Below are 21,130 nucleotides of genomic sequence, written 5' to 3'. Positions count from 1 at the left end.
TTAGTATTGTGTGAAGTTGGCTGTGATGTGCTCGCAGTTGAAGGGAATGTAGTCAGCAACTCCTGGAAACAAGCAGAGAACAACACGAGGTGCCCACGGTGCCCATAACCACGCCACCCTCCCACAGGACCAGCCCATTAAATTGGTTAGAGAGACAAAATCGCCATAGAGTTGGTTAGTGTGAAGGGAGCATGGAACTGAGATTCAGGGGTCCTTGTTTCCAGGGTCTCAGTTGCCATGTGGAGCACGTCCTTGGCCAAGCCCCTTAGATTGTGCCAGCCTCCTTCCCTCATATACACGATTGTATTACTAGTATTTATGCTGAAGAATTATTTTCAGGATTAGAAATAATGATTGCCAAATGCCTCATACAGTATCTGACACATAATAAGTATGCAAGAAAGTAATTACTATTAAAAGGGCTTATGTAAGCCAAATTTAGAGCATTCAAGGCGGGAACTCATGTTCCTTTTAGAAGATTTTGTAAGAAGTGAGGAAGGGCGGTGGGTTGAGAATTCTCGTCTTTCTGGGCAGGAAGCACAGATGATGACATAATCGATGATTCACTCTGAAGTAGCGAGGCATCAGAAAGCATGACAATTCCAGGCCCAGATCTTTTTGGATCTCAGAGGACTTGCTTTTCCCCAGAGAAGAAAAGTAACTGGCAGACATGAGAATTAGACTGATCTAAGTTCCCAGGGCAATTCTTGAGATGAAGGTGGTAAGAGAATTAATAACGATAGTGATTAGCATGTTTGAACAAATACCATGCAAAAGGCACTGAATTTACTCATTTCAAACACATTATTTCTAATCCTCACAATAACCTAAGAAATGGTTACTGCTCTTTCCATATTATAGCTGTGGGCACTGTGCCTCAGAGAAGATTCATTATTTGCCTGGTGTAGCTAGAAAATAAGGGGTTTCAGGAATTCCCTGGTGGTGCAGTGGTTAGGACTCAGAGCTTTTACTGCTGGGCCCAGGTTTGATCCCTGGTCAGGGAACTAAGATCCTGCAAGCTGGATGGTGTGTGTGGGGAAAAAAAAAAAAAAAAGAGAGACAGAGACAGAGAGAAAGGGATTCTAACCAAGGTTTATGTGACTCTAAGATCTTTCTTAAATGCTGCGCTGCAATTCCACAAATTCTGACTGGCCAGATTTTTTTGTCAAATCCATGGTAGGCTCTAGAAAAAACGTCTCTCTCATTGTAATCTTGGATAATGAAGCATCTTGACAAAGAAGGGTGACAATGAACATCAGATTAACTAGGTAACATCATCCTTCGACAAAACCATAGACCAGTACTCTTTTTAAGTTGCAGGATGTTTTAGTATTTGTGCAAACATTTTAAAGATTGTTAAGGTTTTGCTGAAGTCTGAGTTTTATTCTTCCCACTTTCCCCACACAAACATTCTTCTTTCTGGCGATTTTTAACAACACCACAACAAAAGAAGGCGAAGAATGGATTTTGAGTGAAGCTGTGGTCTTGATTATCTGCTCTATCACATGCTACATGTATGCCTTGGGCAAGTCCCTTTTTTGTTTGTGAGACTTAGTTTTTTTGTTGTTGTAAAAAGAGTCACTAATGCCTACAGAGTTGATGTATGAAATAAGATAGCATTACTACATTAACAGATGTTATCTTATCCCTCTCATTTATTTCCCACTGGCTGTGAATTCACTGTTCTTTTGCTTTACACATACGTGTTTAATTTTTTGACCCCAAATTGGCCATCTTCTTAGATCACACACTTAAAAAAAAAAAAATCTTTCTCACATCTGCTTTTTCCTTCTTTAGCTCTTACTACGTTTGGTCAATCCACTTTTCTTGTTCACTGGATATTTTCCCACTGGCTCGGGGTGGAGTTAGGATTCTTGATTTTTTCAAAAGCTATTTTAGAGAGCTACCCATCTGTTCTAACTATCCATCTATCTATCTATCAACACTGTATATATATTCGTAATATATCTGCGTATGTACATACGTAGGTAACAGCTATATGTACAATTATTGTATATACATAGAATCTCACAATTATTTATCGATTAAATTAAATATGTAAATGAAAGAATTAGCCTTCAAACGATGGAGAAAATGCCCACGTTCCTTTTCTTCTCTCACCTTCATTTAAAGGTGTTCTGCCGCTCAGGAACTGCCAATACGTCTTGTGATTAGCATTTTCAGCGATATTGTTAATAGAAGAGACCATGAGTCCCCAGGATGTCATTATGGTTTCAAATCTGGAAGAATAAAATCATATACGATTAATACCTCACTTTAAGTCAGGCAATAAGAAGTTAAGATGAAGGGACAGAGACCTTCTAAATGCTTTAAAGATCAGAAAAACATCATGTTTCAAAGAGAAAATGCAAATGACTAATGAACATAAAATTACTTCACTTGGAAATAAATAAAAATAAAATGAACAGATTTTTTAAAAACCTATCAATAAGCAGATTTTTAAAATGTAAATGTCCAACAATGGGCAAAAAAATTAGGTGAGAGACGGAATGAATATCCAAGATTGACTCTTTTGCAGTTATGAAAATCATATTTTTCAGTATTTTTCAGTGAAATGGGAAAATGCTTATGCAATAATATTAAGTGAAAATGTGGGATACACATCGTATCAGAAATATCTATCTCGTTAATTATGGATCACAACTATTTGTAATATGCATGGAGAAAATACCTATAAAATTATAAAAAATATCAACAGTGATTATATGATAGATAGACTATACATGTTTTGTTTTCTTCTTTATGCTTCCCCCCCTCAAAATTTCTCCTATGTGTATTTATTACATTTATAGTTAGGAAAAGTTAAATCAGGTAAAATTAAAGCTAAGCTTAGAGAAGAAGTAAAGTACATTCAGCAGGTTGTTGGAAAATTAAGTATTCTCGAAATGCGATCTTTATCTTGACCTGTTCTACAGAAGTTAGGGAAGTGATGGAGCTGGTCTGTGGGCAGCAGACACGTGTACTTATCCTAACCCTGGAGAATAGATCCCACGTCACTCGTCTATTCCTTGGCCTTTGTCAGTCTTTCTCCTGGCCAGCTCTCTGCAGAATTTGGATTGGGCCATCTTTCCTTTGAAAGTATCTCCTCTTTTCCTTTCCATGACCTGGCATCTTCCCCCTCCTCCTCCCATAGCTTAGGCTTCTCCATATTTCTCTACTGTTCCCTCGTTTTGCAAACCATAAACATTCCCCAAAGTTTAATGTTCTCCTTTGTGATTTATTTCTATATTTTTCCCTTTCCCAACCGGGTAGTAGAAAGAACATAAGAGTCAGTCAAATCTGGGTTCAGATCTCAATTCCTATAGTTTGCATGTTATGTGATCTTCAGAATATTACTTAACCATTTTGGGCCTACGTGGTTCTGTCTGTAAAATGGGAATAATTATATCTGTCTCATGGTTTATTGGAAGCATTGTATCTGCCACCTACTACACTGTCCCTAACTTCAGCCATCAGCTCTATCAGATGACTACCCAATCTCTTTTTCTTGTCCTGACCTCCTCTTTTTCTAGGACTTCCTTTATACCTCCAAAAGCTTCCTAATGTTTCTGTTTTGAATGCCAACAATTAATCATCTAAAGGAATTAGGTTTTTCTCTGAAGGACATTCTTTCTTCCTGACACTCCTACCAATAGTTTTGAAGCGTCTTGCTCTTGACCCCCACATGCAGTCACTCATGAGCCCTGGGGCGTCTTCCTTGGTACGAGTACATTTCTCCTAGATGAAGTCCTCATCGGTTTACAGCTTCATTTCTGTAGTCACGCCCTAGCTTTCCTCCTTGTCACTCATTCCCCAAACCAATGAACATTTTACAACATGACTTTTCTTACTCAAAAACTTTCAATGCTTCTCTGCAACATGAAGTCCGAATTCCTTAACCTGGTATTTCAGGCTTTCTACAATATCACCCAGTGTATCCTTCCAGACATCATTCATTTAATTCAGTCCTGTATTCTCTTGTCTAGTCAAGCTGGTCTACTCATTGACCCTAAATTCCTTGCTCAGTCCTGTCTCGAATGCTTTGTCCTCACCATCCCCCTCTTCCTAGAATACCATCCTTCCATATCTTCCTGTATGGTACCTATTCTTTGAATGTGGTCCAAAGCCACCAGCCTTCCTTGACTCTTCTAATCCACACTGTGCTCTCTCTCCTTTGAATTCCTGTTTTAAAAACTTCATCTTATATTGACTTGAATGATTTAATTTTTATGAGAGCCTTGCCTAGTTACTAGATCGCAGGCTCCTCAGGGGGCTGTTAAATAAAGATCTGTTACATGATCAGAAGGGAAAAAAGCAAGAAAATGAAGGAAGAAGAGAGAGAATGGGAATTCAGGTTGGGCTTGGGAGGAATGGTGAATGTCACTTGTAACACTCACTTGAATGTGGGGTTTTTGCGCTGTGCTTCCTCTAGGACAACAAGTAGCACGGATCCTCCTTTTACACTAACATTGATGGTCTCATTGAAGAGAAGCTCCACACCCCTCAGCTGGTTATTTATGGTGTATTTGACGGTGATATTGGATGCTGAGGTGGGAACACGGCTAGGATGGCTGGGTAGAGTTGGTTGCACCTCATGACCTGGGAAGAGCAAAGAGGCCAAATTTGTTAAAGATTATGGGGTTTGTAGTATAGGTACAAAATCTCTGTTATTGGCAGCTTATCCCAGAACACATTTCAAGAGATGACAGTGGTTTTGTGTCCTTTGTGGATTGTTCTGAAGAACTGGTATGACCTATGAAGCTCTCATTTCCATCCTAGAGAATTGATCGTAGCTGAAGAACTGATAGCTAGCTTAATAACGAACGTTTATTTTCTTAAAAGGATTTGTCAACTGAAGGGAGGGTTGTGAGCCCTAAGTCATGTATTTTACATGGTGCTCACTGTTCTCTTGGGGTTTTTTTGTTAACCCGAAGAATCTAGAAGCAAAGGTAGTAAGTTTCAGACCATTTAACAAAATACCTGGGCACCTAGTGCAGATTCCTAGGAAGGACTCCATGGCCACCTTGTTCAAGTTGGGAAATCTTTGGGAAGCAGCCTAAGGAGTGAGTGAATGTGGCTATGTTTGGTATGATTGTGGTCAGGTTGCTTAATTGTGGTCTCTATAGATTCTGTACTGAGATAGACAAGGAGCTTACTAATCTCTGCTTATCTCAGGAAGTCCACGCAACATAAGATGAATCATACTTTATGTTAGTATTTGATTAGAAAGAAGAGTTGGAGGAATCTATACCAAAGACACTGGGGTGATAAACTGTTTTGCAGGACTCTACTTTCTAGATGTATATTTCTGCCATGTTTGAATTTTAAGTATCTCTGTATTATATTTGTAAATGGATAAAATAAAGATATTTCAAATAAAAAGGTAACATGCCAGATTTCCACCCCATCCCTTTGGTGTGCTGTGAGCACATTTTTATATCTCCAAGTCTTGGCTGAAACGTCAACTCTGTTCTTCTCCAAAGGTTCCCAAACTCAATGATTGGTCATATACTTTCTTTGCTTTTGCACTGTATATGGCTTCTATTTCTGTTTAATACTTAGTTCATTCTTCCAAATATTGTAGTTTTTGTCTACACACCATCTCCTGACTCTGTAAAGAGCACATATGATAAGATATTGCCTGGTGTTTGGTGCATTTGTCAAATGAATGAATGACGTCATATGTTACCTGACTGTTAGGACCATGGATCTTCTCTCTCCACAAGCATCCAACAAAATGATTTACCTATAGTAAGTGCTCAGTAAATGTGTGTTGAATGGAGTGGATGTGGGAGCAGAATTCTGAGGACAGGACAGCATGGCTGTGTGCTAACACACAACTCTTGGGAACTGGCCCTGCCTACGTGGCAGTCATGTATATAACAAGACCTTATGCCACTTAAAATTGGTCCACGTATCATTCCTGGCATAAGTTGCCACTTTATAGGGAGAGACAGATGTTAAAGAGTTCTTACCAGGGCTGCAAGACACGTGGGGCACATCTAGGTATGTCTTGCCTTTTAGGGAAGGGAGGATTTGGGCAATGGACATGGGGTTGTGGAATTTCCCCTCCTTAATCTCATCCAATACAGAATCCATGGTCTGCTGGCAGTTCCACTCCTTCTTAGGTGGTTCAGGTGTCTGGGTCCTGGGGCCGGGGTGGGGGTGGGAGGGTGGGTAGAGAGAGAGAGAGACAGATTAAGTATAGCTGAGAGTTGGCCTTTATTAACCTTATAAGGGACAGACTTGATCACTAATCTTTGTGATCAACCAGAGTCCAAAACCGAAGCTGCACGAGGTTCAGGACAACATCTGTCTTATTCACGCTGTGTCCCCACTGCTTAGTTCAATGTCTGTCACGTAGCAGTCACACAATAAATATCTGAGCTACTCTCAGTTTCAGGGAGTGCTGTTAGGGCTGCAGTATTTACTAACAGTTCTTGCATGTAGAAGGAGGATGAGAGCTGGCAAAGCAAGCTCCTGGGGAAGCTTTATTGTAGGACAACCTGGCCATCTAACGGTAGTAAACTTCTCTTGTTTTTTGTTGTTCTACACACCCTTTGGTGGACTCTTCCCACATTCTTTGATCATGTCAGTACTGTCAGCTAGAGGCTCCACGATCCTGGCCACAAGGGTGGACTCGTGGGCTGGGTAATCGTAGAGTACTATCCTCTTGGTGACAGTGATTGATGGACACATGCACGAATCAGAGTCCTTCCATGATACACAGACATTGGGAGAGAGAAACATTTCTTCCCCCTTGCTGGGGTTAGTAATCATGGAGGTGCTGGTGACCATCTTTCTCAGCCACTCTGAAGAAGCCATACAGCAGGAGAGAGTGAGAAAAACCATGGCTGAGAGATGATGAAACAGTGATCCCTGATGTGATTTGAGCCCTTTATTCTGATTAATCCTGAAATCACCTAATCGAGCCCTGGATCCCCCAGTTTCTGTGAAATAGTAAATCTCCATTTTTTTTTCTTAAGCAAAAATTATTTGGGTTTCTGTTGTTTGCAAAATGAGTCTTGATGAATACACCAAGCAAGTCACTCTACTTTGCTGAGTTTTCTGTCTCACGGGTAAAATAGAAATCATAGCTCCTGCCTACCTTTGGGGCAGTCATTGGAGGCTCAGATGGGATGCTGTGAAGCATTTTGTAATGGTGTGTTGCGGAAGCTGTCCTTAGCACCTCTCTGCCTTTACCGTTGTGCGGACTCACCCACTCATTAGCAACCCCAGAGCACGTTAATGGTCTGGGGATGCTGATGACCCGTTCACTTGAAGCTTTGAATGGGAAATGGGTGAAGGGAGGGGAACCAGAAATGGCTGTGAGCTAGAGGCAGTACTGTGAGCAACTAGGCAGTTTTGACAGGCTCTGTTAACCTCCGTAACCGTGACAATGGCTCTTCCCAGTGGCCCCTTTACAGGGCAGTTTGGTTAAAGGGCATCAGTCAGGCTTTCCCAGCAATCGTATCTGTATCTTGTCCACTCGCCATATTCATATCCCAAATCCCACTAAGTGAGATGTATCCCCTTGGGATAAAACATCACAGCACCAACTCTTTAGAAAGGAGTAGTGCATTAGCCAGTTAGACGTCAATAATAACTTCGCATGAAGAAGTTTATGTCCCCAAGTTAGGTTCTTGTCAGAGGAACCTTGAAAGCGTTGGAATATTTATGGAAGAAAGAAGAGGAAATGCCTCTGGGAAACAATGTGGGTGGCCTAGGTCACTTGAAGGGCACTGACAGCTGGCAGAGGGTGAGTGAAGGCTGCAAAGGAAGCTAAATATCACGTCTCTTCCACTGGGAGAGCTCACAAATAATTATTAAATGCCACATTGTGCCTGTGACTTTTTTTATACCTTTGCTATCATGGGGAAAACGAAATTCCAGGAAATTCAATATTTGCCCAATATTGGCCAATATTGTGGCCAATCTGGGAGGCAAACCCAAGTTGTTACAGCCTTAGAAACCCTTTGTTTTTGACACCAGAACATTTTAGATTAGAAAAAGTTTATATAGTAGATATCTGGTGATTTCAGACCTCGGACTGCCTGCGTAAACTCTGGCATAAGGCGGGTAGGGAGAGGTTATGTAACCTAACTGACAAGTAATCCACGTGGCCTTTGCTATCTGGATATGGGTGAGGTCCTGCCTTTTTCAAAGGAAAAACTTTAATTCCCAGGTACAGCTTTTCACGGTGTACCCTGCAGGTGCTAAAATCCCAAATAGAATTCGCAAACCAAATTAGCAAAAGCAAACACTTCTCCGTCTGGCTCTAAGGTGAGCAAGGTTATTTTAAGTGAGTCATGAATAAAACTTGCCTTAGATTTCTTCAAGACTTCCTTTGTTCCCCCACAAAGCTTTCTAGACCTGAGACCTGGGAAAGCTTTTGTATGATTCGGCCATAAAAACAAACAGTGTTTTGCTCTCTGACAAAATTTTATTGACCACGACATGATGTAGAAACTGACTTTATTTTCATCAGTTGGTCCTATGGCACATTGGAGTGGGGACTTTGTATTTACTCTTATGTTTAACGTGAACTAATTTCTAGTCTATTTATGCCTCTTGCTCATTTTTTTATCTTAATTTTAAAAAATACTTTAAAAATTGGGATGTAATTGACAGATAACATTATATTTGTTTCAGGTGTAGTAACAAATGATTTGATATTTCTATATATTGTCAAACGATCACAGTAAGTCTAGTTAACATTCATCACCACACATAGTTTCTCATTTTTTATATTGTGATGAGAACTTTTAAGATTTACTCTCTTAGTAACTTTCAAATATATAATACAGTATTATTAACAATAGTCACCACGCTGTACATTACGTCACTAATTTTTAATGTATAGAATATCAGACCAGTCTCCAACCCCCTGCACTAGTTCAGAGCTAAATTAGGTTTAGGGTGGGCAGCGTAACTCCATGGTTCTGTTTCTTTATTTTTTAGTGATGTATAGTTGATTTACAATATTATTTTAGTTTCAGGCATATGGTATAGTGATTCAGTATTTTTGCAGATTATACCCCGTTATAGATTATTACAAGATAATGGCTATAATTCTCTGTGCTATACAGTATATCCTTGTTGCTTATCTATTTTATACGTAGTAGTTTGTACCTGTTAGTCCCATACCCCTAATTTGTCCCTCCCGCCTTCCCTCTCCCCTTCGGTAACCACAAGTTTGTATATAGGTGATATCATGCAGCATTTATCTTTCTTTGCTTGATTTAATTCACTAAGCATGATATTATGATTCTCTGTTTCTTGGGATTTCCAAGTTGGGAAGGTCATGATGTCGTTTTTCTATTAATCCCATGGGGCATTTTGAGACTCTGGAGCATAAATTTCTTAGTTTGGACTACAGGATTTGGCCACAGATGACCCTTTAATTTTTGATTCTAGTTGGTTCTCTCTCCCCACGATTATTGGTGTGTTTTCCGGTGGAAAGTGTTGCCCTAATCAATGGAAGGGGAGGTGTGTGTGTGTGTGTGTGTGTGTGTGGTTGTATTTGGAGCTATGTCAAGCAACATCTTATAGAGTCCAAGCCTGAGACTCTATACTAGAGAAGCATAGGACTGAGTATAGATTTGATGACCAGACACATCTGGCGCTGACATATATTAGGGATCTTTGTGAGGTTGAACTGAGACTGAGATAGTAAAAGACCTTGACAAAGATTAGATGTCCAGGCAGTTTTAGATTATTTTCATTAATCATTTTGAATACAATCCCACCTTTTCTTGGATCAAGGTAAAGATCTGATAGAAGAACACTTGATTGGCAGCATGGAATCAGAAGATTCAATATTTTTTGAGGACCTCCTTGAATATCGTTATTTTCTAATACACCGAACTTTCAATTGTCTATAATTATTATGAACAAACTGATCATTATTCATAATAAACCAATACATTTCTTGGATCTATTTATTTATTTATTTCCATGGAAGGGAAAAGAGTTCATGCATATTTGATTTTATACTTTACCCGTGAGGTAGGGATGAATTAACACGTACCTGTATTTCACCAGTAGAGAAACTGAGGCACAGGTGCCGTAAGGAATCTACCTGTAGTCACAGTAGCTGGTCCTCCACAGAGATACTACCAGAAGCCTGGTCTCTTGGTCCTACAATCCAGGCTCAGGGACATGGACCCAGCGAAGGGCATCAATGACGCACTTACCTGCACGGCAAGGCCAGTGCTGTAGATGTTTCCGATGATGCCATCGTCTAGGATCCTCTTGCTGATATTCTCCACCGTGTTCTTTAGTACCTGGCTGAACAGGGCTCTGTAACCTTCCTCTGAACCTATGGGGATCTTGTTGTACATACAGGTCAGAGCCAAGGTCACCACTGCCCCTGTATCTGAGAATCACAGCACGGGATAAGACAACCACGACCACCACAATATGAACAGCTAACAGCTGTGTGCTTATTGTGTTCAGGTTCATTATCTCCTTTACCCTTCAGGACAATCTGTGAACTAGGACCTATAATTATCCCCATTGAGGGGATGAGGACATGGAGGCTCAGAGAGGTTAGGTAACTGCCCAAGGCCACACACCTGAATGCAGATGTGTATGACTCCACAGCTCATGCTTTGAATGAAAGTCGACTAGCAACATTTTCAATCCCGCTTCTCTTGTCCCAATGTTTATCTTTCAAGATGTCAGCAGTTGGTGAAGGTCCAGCCATCACCACCTCTCACTGAAGTCCTCTCTGTCAATCCAGAAGAGAGACTACACTACAACAAGTGTAGTCTCTCTTCTGGATTGCTTTAGCATTTGTTGTTTGTACCTGTTTTGCAGTCTCAGCACCGTCTGCTGTTAACTGTGCCCTGTGAGTTCTCAGATGAGGGGAGGGCGGGGATTTTCATCTCCCATAGTACCCAGCACAAGGGCTTTTTTCATTATTTCATTCTTATTATGTGTGAACTGAATGGGCAAAAACTCTTGACATGACGAGACCAGAAGAAATCAAAGACTTGCCAGATGGCATTTTTTTTCATCGATCTTTCCCTCCCCACCCTAATCTCCACCCAAAATTTCATCACCTCATTAAGGATGAAAATGTTGGCAAGGAAGCCCCAATTTCCTGAACTGGCAGAGAGGCCTCAGCAATGCATGAGGTCCCAGATGGGAAACAGAGGCCAGTGTGTGTTTGACCCGTGGGGAGGGTACTTGAGTAAATACCTACCAGTGTGCTGGTCTGATAAAGCCTGAAAAGAGAGAGGTCGCTGCTGCGGCACGTATAAGGGGTGAGAACCTGAGATAATCCTTTTGCTTAGACAGTGGTAGAGGAGAAAGATGACCGCCAATGAGGGACATAACAGTGGCCCGCACAGAGGGCATCATACAGAGAAGGGATCGTTACGTGCAGAAGAAGGACACGGTGTGGTAGAGGAGAGAGCTTCCATTCACAAGCAGCCACGTGCTCGCAGGATGAAGGAATAAGATGGTCCCAGTGCATCCTCGAAGGGGAGCATTATGGGTTTAGTGTTCAGAGGGTAGCTGTTTAGTATAAAGAGAATATTTGGGGACTTCCCTGGTGGCGCAGTGGTTAAGAATCCGCCTGCCAACGCAGGGAACATGGGTTCAAGCCCTGGTCCGGGAAGATCCCACGTGCCGCGGAGCAACGAAGCCCGTGCGCCACCGCTACTGAGCCTGCGCTCTAGAGCCCGCGAGCCACAACTACTGAAGCCCGCGTGCTGCAACTACCAAAGTCCATGCACCTAGAGCCCATGCTCCAACCCCACTCACCACAACTAGAGAAAGCCCTCAAACAGCAACAAAGACCCAACACAGCCAAAAAAAAAAAAAGAGAATATTTGGATGTAGTAAGGAGAAGCATCGAGAAGAACAGAGTGTGGAAGCATCAGCAGCGACTAAAGAGGAGGTTCAGGGTGGGACTGAGTCCAGACACTGATTTAATAATTTAATCACTTGTCTGGGAGCAACTCCTGACTTGGATGACGTATTTATTGTTCTCAATGGAGATTCTGATTTGTCTGTAACTGTCAGACATGGCAAGGATTGTCCTGGTTTCTGTTTTATTTTCTCTCTTTCATTTATACCTTAATTCACATGTCCAACAAATATTTGCCAAGTATCTCTCATCTACAGACATTTTCATGGTCCTCAGCTCCTCTTCCATGGAAAGCTCCCCCCCTCCCACTTTCCCTCCAGCTCTACCCTTCAGTGACCTTGATGTTCCCAGCTCAGGGCACTGTGTGAAAGTGGTAACCTACTCACCCACGTTGAAGGGAGAGGAATTGGCCAGCAGGCTCTTGGCAAAGCGGGCTGCTATGGGTAGGGTCGTCGCCGGGTTTTTCTGGCACAGCGCCAAGATCGCCAGACTGGGCCCATAGAAGGATAAAGCATCGGTATTGAGGCCTTGGAAAGGGATAGAGGGCCTTCATAAGACTAACATTCACCGTAAAGAAGATATTTGTGAAAAAGGAAAAGCCAAACCTTTTAAAGAGACATTGCTAGAAAACCTGTCCAAAAGGAAAGATACCATATGGCAAGAGATAACTTCCATGTGTCTCAGAATAAGACTGTCATCTGGCATGAGAACAGAATAAGAGGGATGCTGCTGTCTTCAATGATGGCATAGAACTGTTTCCCTGGGATAGTGGTCTTTTCTGGTTCATTGGATTGGAAGTGGAGATCTCACTTGTGGGATCATCAGAGGTACTTTGTGTCTCTTGCCTAAACTTCCACTCTCCCTTCCTTTTTCTTTATAGATTTAAAATTCTCAGGAAAGGCCATTTGCCTCACTTCCCCCTCCCTTCTGATGAGGTCTTACTGGAAGGCGCCCAGTTCTCCATTTGTCTCTGTAGAATCGATACTTTGTTCCCAGGGTCGTGGCAGGAGGAGGTGAGGGCCATAATGGTGAGGGCAAGCTGACCAATGGTAAGGTCTGTAGAAGAGAGAACAATATAGTTAAACAAAGGCGTTCTCAGGGGAGAGCACCAGGGGCCAGGCCGAGCTCTCTGCTTCTTTCCAGATCATTTCGATTTTTTAAATAATGTGATTAGTTTTTTGATCTTTCTCAAGGAAAGAAGTATGGAAAAACATTGAAGAAGTATGGAAAAACATTAAATAGGCCATTAATCTAGTGGCCTCTATGTGACTTGACAACCCCATCAGGAATTTCTGGTATCTGTTTAGAAAAGCAGCAAGAATACCCATACAAATTCATATATAAAAAGAATGTATAGTTACAAGATAATTTTAACTTTACTCAAGTTTATCTAATTTGAACCTCAAGGCAGCTCCTGTGAGGCAGGCAGGACAGAGACTTTATTATTTTGTTGTTATTTTGCTATTAGTGTTACTGTTATTAGAATTATTTGCGTTTCGCAAATGACGACCGTGTGGTTGATGGGGATCTGTGACTAGTCCAAGGTCACAGAATTAGTAAGTGGCAGAGCCAGACCTGGAAATCTGCTCTTTTACATTTAATCTAGAGCTCTTTCTGCTTTGCTGCCCTCCTGTGTGAATGCCCTGACTTCACACATGAGTCCTTCCAGGTATGCAGGGAAAGGTGTTTGGGTGATTCAGGTACCATCACAGGTAGCACTGGGGTGGGGGGACATGGAGGTGGGCCCTGGGGATGGAGATTCAGGGAGCGGGCAGAGGGGCCCTGGATTCTCACCAGCTGTGTCACTGTCCATGAGCTTGAAAGTCAGGTTCTTCTGGGCCTCCAAGTTGTAGGCTCCGGCCAGGTTCATGGCAATCAGGATGCTGGGGTTTGGGAAGGCAGAGTGGACCACGGAGCTCTCCATGAGCACTTGGATGCCATTAACCAAGGGCTGCTCTGCTAAGGGAACAGCTGCAAGGGACAAAGGCGTTTACCAAACCCCTCATCCTCGTTCCCTCTTCTCAGAAACATGTTTCCTGTGTCTCTTAGGAGAAGACAGGAGTAGCCTTGGTATCCTCAGGGATGCTCCCTTTGGGGTGATTATTAAAGAGCAATGGAGAAAACACTGGGCTTTTTCTTTGGAGGCCAGTTAGTCCCTACATCTTCCCAAATAACCCTTACCTTTAAGAAAGTGATTTTTCACTTAGTAGCATCGAGCACTATGGCTCACAGACATTTCATGCTATTTCTAGCATGTTCCTAGAAGTCACTGATTTCCTTGCATCCATTTTTTTCTCCCTCTTACATGAAAAATATGAAAGATTTGGGATATGACCTATCCTCAGCAAGTACCCAACATTCTCACTAATAGTGGTACCTGGTCAGAACAGCCACTGAAGATCTTTCTCTGTATCATCAACCATCATTCCTGCAATGATATTTCAATTTCTCTTAAAGTAAAATGCATAGACTTGCCTCTCAAAGAACTTATGCTGTTAAGTCAGGAAAGATGAACCACACACACTCAGACCCTGACTCACCCGCTTTGGAACTCCTAGAGTGACCACTGTTTTCAGGCACTGTCTCATGAGCAGACTTCAGTGTCTGAGGTTTCTGCCTATCCCCAGGGTAACTGCTTCCCTGACCTTGGAAAAAATGCTCTACTCACAGCATGAGCTTCGGGTCTGGGTGCTGGTCCCAGTCATAGCCCAGAGAAGGGTCAGGAGTTGGAGGGTGACCCGGGTCATCCCACTGTCTCCTGTCCACATCTCCCGTTCACAAGTCCCAGTGTTTGCAAGTAGAGTATTTCTCTACTCTTTCTTATATATGCTTCTCTTTGTAGAACAGTCTGCTCTCCTCCCCCATCCTCCAGACACTCCTAACACTTATGCTGACTGCACTCTCCAAGATAAAACTAATTTCCATTTGCTTATCTAAGTTTACCTACTATAGAGCCTCCAAGGTGCCTGAAGGTCACATGTAGGCCGCACAGTCATAGGAGACACTCAGGGCTTAATATGCGGTGAAGGCAGCGATGACCAAGTGTCCTTTACTAAAATCCTGGCAGGCTGGCTAATGTGCAAATGTAACAGAGACCTTCTCCTAAGCCTTTGCACGCCCAGACCGCCTCTTGGCTGTTTATCGGCAACCACTTCATTGAGGTTTGGGGGATTCCTAAGGCACCAGCTCACAGTCTGAGGCACTTGCTTTACAATAAGCCCTCTTGGCTCTCAGGTGAGCATCAGCCAGGTGAGGTCTGGCTTTATGCAATGAATTAAATTGACATGACCTGGGTTCCAGCCTAGGCTCTTTGAAGTTGTTTGATGTTGGGAAAGCAATGGGCCATAAATGGTTTTGTTTGATTTCTCTTTCCTTATCTGGGGATGAAAGCAGTTTCAAACACCCTGGGCTTTCAGATATTATCTTTGAAAGTAAGTAATTGCAAAACGTGAGCTCAATGAACTATATTAAGTAATATGTATATATTAAAAAATGTTTTTAGAATTGTAGCTGTATACTAAAGCAAAGTATATCTCCCCCTCACACAGAGAACTGGAAATAATGAGATTATGAAGGAGGAGACTACTTTTTTTTCTAACCACCGCATTTTAAGTAGCTCCTTTTAGGAGGCCATTCTCAGTGACTCCCAGCTTAGACTAACACAGCATTGTAAATCAACTTATACTCCGATAAAAATTGAAAAAATATACCATATGATGAAAAAGCAAAAAAAAAAAAATTCAAATTCCTTTTAACGACCTCCAGGCCCTGTAAGATCTGGCATCTGGTTTCCTTCTGGACTTCACCTCCACCCACTTTCTCCTTTGTTCACTCTGTTCCAGCAGCACTTCTTGTTCCTTGAACCCATCAGCCACCTTTGCTCTTGCTGTCCTCTCTGCCTGGGAAATCCTTACTCCAAATACTCTCATGGTGGCTCCCTCACTTCTTTCATGTCTCTGCTCAAAGGTCAGCTTTTAGAGAAGCCTTCCAGACCATTACATATGAGACAGCCTCACCCCCCTGACACCCACCGTGCCCCTTACCTGCTCTAGCGCCTCATCCTCTGTCATACTCTACGTGTAGTTCACTTACTGTATGTCTCCTTCCCCACTAGCATGTCTGCTCCAAAGGGGCAGGAGCTTAATCTGTTTTGTTCACTGCTTTGTCCCAGGTACTTGAGACACTACCCAGCTCACAGTAGGAATGAAATGAATACTTTAAAAATTACTTATTTATTTTTTCATTTCATTTTATTTATTTCGTTTCATTTTTTAGTTTCTGGTGTACAGCAGAGTGATTCAGTTATATATTCTTTTTCAGATTCTTTTCCATTTTGTTTACTACAGGATATTGAATATAGTTCCCTGTGCTACACAGTAGGACCTTGTTGTTTATCTGTTTTATATATAGTAGTTTGTATCTGCTAATCCCCAAATCCTAATTTATCCCTCCCCCACCCCCTCTCCCCTTTGGTAACCATAGTTTGTTTTCTATGTCTGTGAGTCTGTTTCTGTGTTGTAAATAAGTTCATTTGTATCATATTTTAGATTCCACATGTGAGTATCTTATGATATTTGTCTTTCTCTGTCTGACTTCATTTGGTATGATAATCTCTAGGTCCATCCATGTTGCTGCAAGTGGCATTATCAAATGAATACTTTTTGAACGAGTGAATTAATGAACAAATATATAGCATGGGTGATAAAAAAAAGCATTTTTTTTCTTTCTTGGACTAATTTGGTGGTTTCATAGGTGAGAACACAGGATACGTATTGGGGTGTGCTAGACAGCTTCTAACATCGACCCATGTTCCCACCTCCTGGCATTCATGCTCTTAGGTAATTAATCCCCTTCTCTAGCGTGTGGGCTGGCCTTGCCTCTAATAAATATAATACAGCAAAAGTGATGGGATGAGGTTGCAGTAGACCGGCTCCGTCTTGTTTGCAGCCTCTCCCGCTCTTCTTGCTTTTTGCTCTGAGGAAGCAGCTGCCGTGCTGTAAGCTGCCTCATGGAGGGGCTGGTGCAGCGAAGAACTGAGAGCAGCTTCTATCCCACAGCCAGGGAGGAAAGAATCCTGCCAAAGGTCACGAGAATGAGCTTGAAAGCAGATCCTTCCTCAGTTGAGCTTTGAGATGTAAGCAGCCCCAGCCGATATCTTGATTGTAGCCTCATGAAAGACCATGAGCTAGAGGACCCAGGTAACCTGTCCCTGGATTCCTCACCCATAGAAACTGTGAGATAATAAGTGTTGTTGTTTTAAGCCATTAAGCTTTAGGGTGACTTGTTATACAGCCATATATCACTAATACACAGCATTTGGTGGGGGATGAAGCCAGAAAGACAGTTTTGGTCTGCATGGTAGAGAGCCTTGTATGCCATACGAAGGAGGAGAATAATTCCCCCACCTCCAAGACGTCCATATCCTAATCTCTGGAATCTGTGAATATGCTAAGTTACATGGTAAAGGTGAGACAGGCTGGGACCTGGGACCCTTTGTGCTGTGCTGCAACGCTTGGACCTGGACAAACGTCTCCTTGAACAACAAAATACAAAGAAACTATAAGGGTCTAAAAATAACTTCATGAATGTGCAGTTGGGGCAAATTCTGGACGAAAAGATCAAAGAAGCTCAACTGGCACCTCTGAAGAGCTGGGAGCAAAAGCAGGGTACTACGCATGCCTCCTATGCACAATACCGCCGAAGGGGTGGGCAGACCACCTAGCCATCCCCCGGCCCGAGCCCCGGACACATCCCTACCTTCACCCCCACGTAAGGAACCAGCTTGTTCCTGCTCGGGGAGGGGTGGGCAGACCACCTAGCCACCCCCCGGCCCGAGCCCCGGACACATCCCTACCTTCACCCCCACGTAAGGAACCAGCTTGTTCCTGCTCGGGGAGGGGTGGGCAGACCACCTAGCCACCCCCCGGCCCGAGCCCCGGACACATCCCTACCTTCACCCCCACGTAAGGAACCAGCTAGCAAGGGAACATGGTACTTCTTGCTGCCCCCTGCTGTAGCAGGGGTCCCAATAAAGCCTTGCCTGAATTTCTTGTCTGGCCTCTGATCAATTTCTACTGACTAAGGAGTCCAAAAACCCTGGTCGATAACAAAGGGAATTAAGGTCATTATTAAAATGACTTTAAAATAGGAAGACTATTGTAGATTATCTCGATGGACCCAATATAATCACAGGGGTCCATAAGTGAAAGAGGGAGGCGGGAGACTTAGAGTCAGAGAAGGAGATGCGATGAAAGAAGCAGAGGTCAGCATGATACAATTGCTGGCCTTGAAGGCGGCGGGGCCGTGAGCTTAGGAGCGCAGGATTCCTCCAGAAGCTGGAACGCACAAGGAAATGGATTCTCCCCCGAGAAGCTCTTGAAGGACACAGCCCTTTCAACACTTTGATTTTAGCCCAGTGAGTCCCAGGTCAGACTGCTGACCTCCAGAAGTGTAGGAGAATATATCTATCTTTGTTTTAAGCCAGTACATTTGTGGTAATTTGTTAGAGCAGCAGTAAGAATCTAATACAGGATTAGGAACCAGCATGGTGCTGACCTTGGGTTCCAGAGCCTGCTTATAAACATCCTGAGATAACCCGTGCACACCTGGTGTGCCTGCTCTTTGAACATACACTTTCTTGTAAATTACCTTACAGCCATGGTATTGCTTCAAGACTAATGTTGACACAGTTGTTTCCATTAGCCAATAACTTTCAGAACAGGAACCCCAGAAGAGGGTTCCCTTTTCTCCACACGCTCTCCAGCATTTGTTGCTTGTAGATGTTCTGATGAAGCCCATTCTAACTGCTCCCCAGGTTGGGAAGCCTGACGTGGGTCTCAGAACCTTCACTCCAGTGGGTGGACTTCTGTGGTATAAGTGTTCTCCAGTCTGTGAGTCACCCACCCAGCAGTTATGGGATTTGATTTTACTGTGATTGCGCCCCTCCTACCGTCTCATTGCGGCGTCTCCTTTGTCTTTGGATGTGGGGTATCTTTTTTGATGAGTTCCAGTGTCTCCCTGTCGATGATCGTTCAGCAGTTAGTTGTGATTCCGGTGCTCTTGAAAGAGGGAGTGAGAGCACGTCCTTCTACTCCGCCATCTTGAACCAATCTCCTCTATAGTTTCTTAAAGTGTATGTTTTGATAGTCTTTGGTTAACTCTTGACTGGACTTATTGATTTATTTCCTTGTTTGTTTTTTCCTGTGCCTCATTTTCTGGTATCAAAGCACTGAGATTCTCTCTGGACATCTGAAAGGTTTATTTGTGTTGATTACTTCTTTGCAGGTGTAAGTTTCTCCCCTCAGACTCAGTCTAGGTTCTGACATAATCTCAAGCTATAGGATCTTCTCCGAATGCAAGTGTGTGGCCAGAGCTAGGTTTCACTGGCCAATGTTAGTGGAATGCTAAAGAAACGTTATTCCATTGACCTTCATGTCTGTCTCAGAGATTGAAGGCATTCCTATCAGACTACAGTATTACTACCTTCTACTTAAAGACCATGGGCTGGGAGAAACTCATCTTTCTCCATCAGAAACGGAGGTTAGCAGTGCTAGAGGGGAGTGTTGGAAAACATAGTGGCATAAAGTGAGGTTTGATATTTAATCCAATCAGAATTAAATGAGAATTGAAAAGAAAATGACTTTAATGTTGTGATGGCATGTTCCTTGACTCCATGTTGGTATACCAATGAGTTTAATTTCTTGTACCACATTTGGGAAAATAGGCCTAACATAAATTGGGTGCTTTACTGGTATTGACTGAATATTACAGAAAATGAGCTAGAATCATTGAGAGAGAGTTAGGGACGTTGGAGAGACCCACTGCAACTTTGTTACATTGAGATTCAGTTTCGTTGGTTATTTCAGGGGCAATATTTCCTGTTATTTTGACATATTTGTGTATATATATATATATATATTTTTTTGCAATACGTGGGCCTCTCACTGTTGTGGCCTCTCCCGTTGCGGAGCACAGGCTCCGGATGCGCAGGCTCAGCGGCCATGGCTCATGGGCCCAGCCGTTCCATGGCATGTGGGATCCTCCCGGACCGTGGCACGAACCCATGTCCCCTGCATCGGCAGGCGGACTCTCAACCACTGCGCCACCAGGGAAGCCCCTGTGTTTATATTTTTTGCTTGAGCTTCCTTTATGGACAACATTGACCATATGTTCTGGTTTTCCCAGGATAGTCACAGTTTTTAATCTGGTTTTTTTTTTCTGAGTATATTTATTAATAATGTTCACTTTCACTCTTAACAGAGTTATGGTTGGATGATAAACTGTATGGTCACACTGTGATGGACAGCAATGCCAGTCCTAATAGTTTGCATATTTGTGACCTAAACCATTATCCTTCAATTTCACATAGATTGTATAGTCTACAAATAGATCTGACAGCTGGTACTGCATGCTCACAGCACCATGGAGACCCCCCGGTCTCTAATTTGCTTTCAAGATGTGACACAGACCCAAGAGGATGGAATCCCTTGCTGTGTAGCTGTGAAGGCATCTGTCACACCCGGTTAATGAAGGCCAGGGCAGAGCTGAACCTGAGAGTTGAAGATCAGTGCCAGAAAGCAGTGTGTAGGAAGAGGGTTACTGTGTGTAGGAATCAGGGTTACTGGTGGAGGGGGAGAAGAGTATCATGAAAGCACAAGGAGCAATGAAGAAGGCATTTTTGAAATAAGTTAACTAATTCTACCTAAAGGGCTCTTTCTTTTGGAGGTGATTTTAAATGGATTACTTTATGCTTTATCTGAAGCACCTTTTGTCCTCCGGCTTCTTAAAGGCACTTCTGGTTCCGGACTGAATGTGCACCTAGCTCAGGTACTCAGTAAGAGGTGTAACCCAGCTCATGCTAAGACACGATACAACTTTTTCTTTAAAGTGAATTCTGCTGAAATAAACATTGGAGTCATTTTTTTTTTACATGTGTATTTTGATGATATGACTATAAGGGTGATTTTTATGGTGAAATGAAAGGAAAATAAATGTGGGAGAACAAGTGGGACCCAGGGGAGGCAGCTGGAGGAGGGGATGAAAGTGTTCCTCAAACGTTGTGGACTGACTTTTATGTGTAAGCCTCGCATTTCTCCCTTTCTCCAGGGCAATATTTTTCTCTCTACCCACTGCCTGTATGAGGCCGATATGTCCACTCAGTTCCTCCCTTGCACCTGGGTCTCAGAAAGCTCAGTCTCCCTATGTATGAACTTTCTCCTTGATCTCATTGGTTGCTGCTGCACCATTAAACCT

At 42.8% G+C, this 21,130-nt stretch overlaps 1 protein-coding gene across 1 annotated transcript; it reads right to left on the bottom strand.

The window, feature by feature from the left end:
* On the bottom strand, positions 1-14,625 carry CBLIF (cobalamin binding intrinsic factor). Its single transcript, XM_024748533.1, has 10 exons — positions 14,547-14,625; positions 13,673-13,849; positions 12,821-12,934; positions 12,265-12,405; positions 10,197-10,378; positions 8,109-8,278; positions 5,976-6,148; positions 4,398-4,599; positions 2,122-2,240; positions 1-62 (listed from the first exon to the last, which is right to left on the bottom strand). Exons 1-10 carry the CDS (start codon positions 14,623-14,625, stop codon positions 1-3), a joined length of 1,419 nt encoding a protein of 472 aa, XP_024604301.1.
* Positions 14,626-21,130: the final 6,505 nt, after the last annotated feature.

The sequence above is a fragment of the Neophocaena asiaeorientalis genome, unplaced genomic scaffold, assembly GCF_003031525.2.
Source record: "Neophocaena asiaeorientalis asiaeorientalis breed wild unplaced genomic scaffold, Neophocaena_asiaeorientalis_V1.1 scaffold43, whole genome shotgun sequence".
In the NCBI taxonomy this organism is placed as follows: Eukaryota; Metazoa; Chordata; class Mammalia; order Artiodactyla; family Phocoenidae; genus Neophocaena; species Neophocaena asiaeorientalis.
Note: the sequence above shows the minus strand (reverse complement) of the source record. Positions and strands in the feature narration are given on the sequence as shown.

Coding starts and splice junctions, on each gene's coding strand:
- CBLIF (XM_024748533.1), bottom strand. CDS start 14,625: ATGACCCGGGTCACCCTCCAACTCCTGACCCTTCTCTGGGCTATGACT. Junction 13,850..14,546: donor CCAGACCCGAAGCTCATGCT/GTGAGTAGAGCA, acceptor TGTCCCTTGCAG/CTGTTCCCTTAGCAGAGCAG. Junction 2,241..4,397: donor CGCAAAAACCCCACATTCAA/GTGAGTGTTACA, acceptor TTATTCTTCCAG/ATTTGAAACCATAATGACAT.